Raw genomic sequence first — 6,143 nt, forward strand, 5'->3', positions numbered from 1 at the left:
TAAGCATCAATCTAGCCACACAACCTGTCATACTCCATGCCTATCCTTTCTCTATATTGTAATATTCCCCTCATTCAGGGTCAGGGGCATAGGTATACTCATTAATCAAGCTCGGTTAATAAGCTTGCTTCTAACATGATAAAATAAGGAGCTAATTTAAACCAGAGTGTGATCCCCTTAAGCTAATTTGTAGTGCCTTCTTTCCTCCTGTAAGTATTTTTAAAATATATTTCCTCTAAGAACCCTCTAATTGATTCACATTAAATTATTTCACATTTGTTATTTGATTTTTCTTTGTTGTAGGGGACTGAATTATGTGATGATAATGACATCAATAGAGCTATTATGTGGAAGAAAGGACGCGCCAACAAAGGAGGAGAGTTTGAAGGTGAAGATTTGGTGAACACAGTACACAAGATTGTAAGTAAATTTTCATGTTCTTCTGATAATGACTTCAATATATCTTCTAGTTTTCGAGAGTAAAGTTGCATGCATGCATACCCTTTGTGTGAGGAAGCCAAGGCAAGCAGTGCAATGAGGAGTTTAACAGCCATTCCTTGCATAGCTTGAATTCTCAGTACTAGAGCATGTATTGAGGAAGTAAATGGTGAATGAATGCATTGAGAGCTTAGAGGTGACGGGTTTATATAGAACAGATGTGGATTTACTAGGTATCTAGGTTTGAAATGTTCTTACTTGGAGAAGAGATCAAGTCGAAAAGTCTATTACATGCAGTGGTTTCCTTTTGCTGCAATCAATTAATGGTGAATGCATTGAGAACTTAGAGGTGATAGCTAGAGTTTCTATAGAACAGATGCAGATAAATCAACCAGGTTTGAAACGTTCTTGGCAGTAAGCAATTTGTAAGCTTCAGTAACCCAAGGGCCAGTAAAGTTGTTCCCCAGACCACTGCTCTAAAGCTTCTATTATGTTTTCCCACTTGATTGGTGACAAATAAAGCTCCTTGTCTCCTTGAGCATTCTCTTTGTGCTGTTTTAGTTTGAATTAAAGCATAAGATTCATGAATCGGAACTTGAGAGGTTGGGAACAACTTTACTTTTGATTATTCTTTCCTGCAACTCCAGACAATTAGCTTCAATTATGTGGTGGTCCAGACAATTCAGTGATCTTAATATTTGGTAATATTTGGTCTTTGATGCTCACGACAGAGTTCCAACGCTGCATGATTACCTTGTTCAAGCAGATTGCTCGCTGCCTCAGTAGCTCGCATTTTCAGGTTTGTTTCATCATTGATATTCCTTCTTTTTAGTGTTCTATATTAAAAGGAAATACTAACTGTCGATGAGATTGTTATCCTCTTGCTTGAACATGAACCAAAGTATATAAATTTGACCTTTTGATCTGAAAGTATAAAAAAAAGTTAATTGGATACTAGTTTTTTATTTTTTTTTTGCAGTTGCATTTGTTGTATTTTCATATGTTTCTCAGTGAACTTCTAAACAATTCTTTTTTCATTAATTTATTAAGGCTTATTATAAGTTTCAGTTTGATGGTGCAAATTATTTTCTTTTGTAATCCATCTGTTTCTTCTTTGGTTTAGGAAAGTTGAAGTGAATCCCTTGATTTGGAGGAGCTGTCAGGATTAGTACCATGGATTGGCTTGGGCAATCTCAATATTTGCGTCAAACTGTCTTCTGGCCTTCCCTATCATCTGCAGTATCTGAGGTATACTATGCACATTTACCGTGAATTTTCCTTATTGAGCTTGGGCTAGTGACGGTTACGAATGTATTTTATTTCAAGAACCGTATAAGCAAGTGTTCGTGCATCTAGTTTTATAACAATGCACTTCGTATCTTTGATCTAAAAAGCTTCTGAAACAAGTCATCTTCTCCAAGCATGCCCTGGTCAACATGCTAGTCACCTACTGGAGTCATTTCCTCGATGGCACGGATGAATACCTGAAATCCATCCTCTACTCCACCATTCTTTGCCACTCCTCAAGCCGAAACAACTGCAAAGGTAGAGTCAACATCAAGTATTACATTGTACCTGGCTACAAGAAGACCGGGGCCGCAAAATCCAATAAAGACAGGTCAAACATCAAGTAGCATTTTGTAACTTATTCCTCTTAGGTTATATGCTTGGTTAATATATATGCTTAGAACTTGTAAAGACAGATCAAACATTAATATGCTTGGTTAATATATCCATCTACAGCACTCCCGTTTTTTCCTCTAAATATGATTTTCATTTAGCACAGAACTAATGCCAATTTTTTTATTTTGATGCAGTGTTTAAAGAGCTTGAGTAGAAGTTGGCCCTAAAGAAAACTTGTCAGTTACGATATAAACACACTTACGGTATGAATTACATGTATATATAACATTGACATATTATTTAGTACGAGATTTACATGTATGAAAGTTTTCATACAAAATTTCTTGATTGCCTACAACCCCAGGTGTGCTGATGACAAGTTGAAGAAGATGGCTCTAAGAGTGATAGCTGAAAGCCTTTCAGAAGAAGAGATTGCTGGACTTAAAGAAGCAATTCCATGCGATCCCCCGTTTGAGATCCCAGAAGGGCCCTCGTACACTTGTCGTGGCCGCCGCCGGCATTTCTAGTGCTGTCTCTGAGGCCATGGCCGCCAAGTGGGCACAGAAGACCGTCGTCGTCCCTGCTCAGAGGCGCGGATGCCATCTCATCACCCCCAAGGTTCAATCGCCCCCAAATCTGTCTCTTTTTCTTCCGATCATTTCTTGATTTTATCTCCCTTATTAATCAGTAAAAAGCAATTTTTTTCCTGTTGTGTTTGGAAAATGATCCACTGGTCAATCGATAGATGCGTTTGGTTGTACTTGATCTCTTATATTTCTTACTGATGGACGCTCGATGTATAGGAAAATGTGATGAAACATAACTCGTATGCTTCTGGTGTTGTGCCAGATTGTTGAAGAGATACAACAAGATTTGTCGGGCTTCAAATGCGGCCTTGCTCATCTTTTCCGTGAGTTTTCGTTGACTGCGATTACAATTTTATTAAAAACAAATTGTCCGTTGCATTTTGCTGCTGTTCTTCTGATCAGAAGGTTAAATACTTGTTCAGTGCAGCATACAAGTGCTTCTCTCACCATAAATGAGAATTATGACTCTGATGTTCAGAGCGACACTGAAACATTTCTGAATCGGATTGTGCCAGAGGTGATATTCATAGATCCCTTTAGTGATTACTGCAAAATATAGAATTGGATTTTTTTTTTTTGACGATTTACTTATGATTCATCCTTTGCTTATTGTGTTAGGGTCGATCTGCACCGTGGAAGCACACATTGGAAGGTGAGTAAACGTGAAAATTGCAGCCTCCCAATTTCATTAACACCCAATACTGAAATAGCCTTCTTTCATCTCTGGCAATTGCCAGAAAAATCAGTATCAGCTGATAAAGCAGTTACGATTTATTGAACTGCTGTGCTGATCTTGGCATTAAATATTGTAGAAGAGCTTATGATTGCCATTCCCTATGTATAATTCTTCTAATCAAGCGACCATCCTTCTCGAATAATAGCAGCAAGACTATTAATCATGCTTTATCTTTCTGTTTCAATAAGACAGGAATGGTTCTTCTCTTCTTTAAGGAAAGCACACAATTGATTTCTCTCCATTTTGAGGAAGCATAGAAACTTGTTCTATTATGTAGCACTTCACACTATTAGCTTGTAACTTTTGATCATTTTGTTTCAATGTGATGTATAGGTTGCTCTCTACTGGATATGGATTCTTTAAGATTAAGTCCAGCAATCTTAAAGAAGAGTCAATGATGAGGTTTTGTAAAACTTGTGTGTTTGAAAAATTATTGTCATGAAGTTAAGGATAACTTGTATGATACAAAATTAATTAGTGGATCAACATGTATACATTTTGTTTGTATAATATAAAGTTTTATTTATTTGTTAAATAGTCTTATTATAAAAATGATTGTGGTTGTGGATATTCAATTATATGTAAATTTTGAGTATTTTTTATAATTTTTGCTATTTAATTAAGAAAAACACTATTTTTTATAAATTTAAAAAGACAACGTTTTTAAGTAATAAAAGACAACGCTTAAAAAATAATGTCTTTGAGACCAACCACAACGCTTTTAAAGCGTTGTCTTTGATATGTGCATTTTTACAACATCTATAACAACGCTTTTTAAGAACGAAAAGACAACGCTTAAAAAGCGTTGTCTTTGTGACCAACCACAACGCTTTTAAAGCGTTCTCTTTGATATGACTTTCTACAACACCATCTACAACATCACTTTTTAAGTACATACGAAAACGCCAAAAAAGCGTTGTTGTTTAGCTTTTTTCTTGTAGTGCCGGCAACGGCGCCAAAAACTTGTTACGCTCCGCAAGTGTACGGAAATGTCGCAAGTAATATAAAAGATTATCATATCCACAGGGACTGGAATAAGCACTAGAAATGTCTCAATGCGAATTAGCTAAACAACTATCCAATCATTTCAAAAGCAAAGTAAAGGTAAACAAATCTAATATTAGAGATCAACAAACAAGAGTTTAGTGTTTTGGGTTATGATAAAGGGAGATTCTAGGAGTTTCGGTTTCTTTGTAAGATTTCTTGAATGTAAATGGTTCACCAATTCTTATTCCTCAATTGCCAAACATGTAGAAAGTTGCCGGTTCCCTCTTGCAATAGACAACCGGCTAAGGACTGAGAAATGTATCTAAATAGGATTAATTAGACATAAACCTACGTTGTCCTTACACAGAAGCGCACCTATTACTATGCCTTCCTCGGATATCAACATAGAAGCCCACAACTTATTAATCTATAAAGATACAAGAAGCTAATCATAGAATCCATCCTACTCTCTTGAATATTCCTATTTCCTCTTCAAGATTATCTCTCAAATGTCCTTACACGGGCTTGCACCTGTCACGTGGATCCCTCGGATGATCGAGTGAGAGTTTATCCTTACCAAGTCCATAAGAAATCCAAACAATCAATCAAGAATGAGAATTAAGCACAAACCACCATCAATCATTCAAGATCTAATTGATACAAGCAAGATAATGTCATTGAAATAAGAAAATGGCAAATCCATAAGAGATTACATCAATCCATCATACAAATACTCCCTTAATCCTAGAATACAAGATCTACTCCATGAATCGAGGAAGAAAACCTGAAAGAATAGAGATTACAAGCACTCCTTGAATCCCCAATCCAAGAAAACAAGAAGAGGGGAAAAGAGAAAACTTATCTACGAAGAAGCCTTGTCTTCGGATCCAATCCTCGCTCCGGAGCCGGAATCGCCAAGAACTCCCCTTGAATCGCCCAGAAATCCTCCCAAGAATGGGAGGAAACCACCAAATCTTGCCTTCTCCCAAAGGGGGAGAGATCCCCTTTCAATTCATGAAGAAGGGTTTAAATAGAGGAGGGAATCGGGCGCCACACGGCCGTGTGAGATTCACACGGCCATGTCCAGTTCCCTCTCTGCCAAACCTGCACGGCCGTGTGACTCCACACGGCCAGAACCCTTCTGCTCTCTGGAAATGCTACACGGCCGTGTGGTGCACACGGCCACAGCCTGCTTGGTCTCTGGAAGTCTCACACGACCGTGTAGATCCACACGGCCATGTAAGGCTTCTGCTCTGGTTGGCTTCAAATCTTGACACGGCCGTGCGAGGTTCACATGGCCATGTCATCTTTCTCTTCTGTTGGTGCCAAACTCCACACGGCCCGAGCTCCATACCAGTGCAGGGCCGTGTGAGGTACACGGCCCGGTGCTTTCTCCCTTCGTCTCCTCCAATGCATGCCCAAAGATGTAGATTCTTCACCAAATCGACTCCTGTGTACAGAAAATGCACAAAAAGCAGATCTCCGAACCAAAAGAGTAAATATGCTAAAAGGAAAGCTGGAAGTATAAAAATGCATAGATCAAGCATGCTCAAAGTATGTAAATGTGCGTAAAAACATGCATAAAAGAGTATATAATCTACGCACATCAAGAGTAAATCCAAAGCATACGGTTAATACCAGTACAAAATTGATTACTACTGACTTTGACACTTTTGGGTTGCGAGCAACTCTTAAGCGAGCAATATATCAATAAGTAAGAAATTAAAGAATAGAGGGCAGACTCCCAGAATCATCATTAGACTTGGCACTTG

At 38.0% G+C, this 6,143-nt stretch overlaps 1 protein-coding gene across 1 annotated transcript; it reads left to right on the forward strand.

Moving 5' to 3' along the window:
- The first annotated feature begins 2,512 nt into the window (after nt 1–2,512).
- LOC122017165 (UPF0047 protein YjbQ-like) lies at nt 2,513–3,418 on the forward strand. The gene is made up of 4 exons (XM_042574703.1): nt 2,513–2,679; nt 2,911–2,971; nt 3,071–3,165; nt 3,267–3,418. Exons 1-4 carry the CDS (start codon nt 2,605–2,607, stop codon nt 3,306–3,308), a joined length of 273 nt encoding a protein of 90 aa, XP_042430637.1. The 5' UTR covers nt 2,513–2,604; the 3' UTR covers nt 3,309–3,418.
- The last annotated feature ends 2,725 nt before the right edge of the window (nt 3,419–6,143 follow it).

Source organism: Zingiber officinale, chromosome 8B, assembly GCF_018446385.1.
Source record: "Zingiber officinale cultivar Zhangliang chromosome 8B, Zo_v1.1, whole genome shotgun sequence".
In the NCBI taxonomy this organism is placed as follows: domain Eukaryota; kingdom Viridiplantae; phylum Streptophyta; class Magnoliopsida; order Zingiberales; family Zingiberaceae; genus Zingiber; species Zingiber officinale.

Coding starts and splice junctions, on each gene's coding strand:
- LOC122017165 (XM_042574703.1), top strand. CDS start 2,605: ATGGCCGCCAAGTGGGCACAGAAGACCGTCGTCGTCCCTGCTCAGAGG. Junction 2,680..2,910: donor GCCATCTCATCACCCCCAAG/GTTCAATCGCCC, acceptor GTGTTGTGCCAG/ATTGTTGAAGAGATACAACA. Junction 3,166..3,266: donor TGAATCGGATTGTGCCAGAG/GTGATATTCATA, acceptor TTATTGTGTTAG/GGTCGATCTGCACCGTGGAA.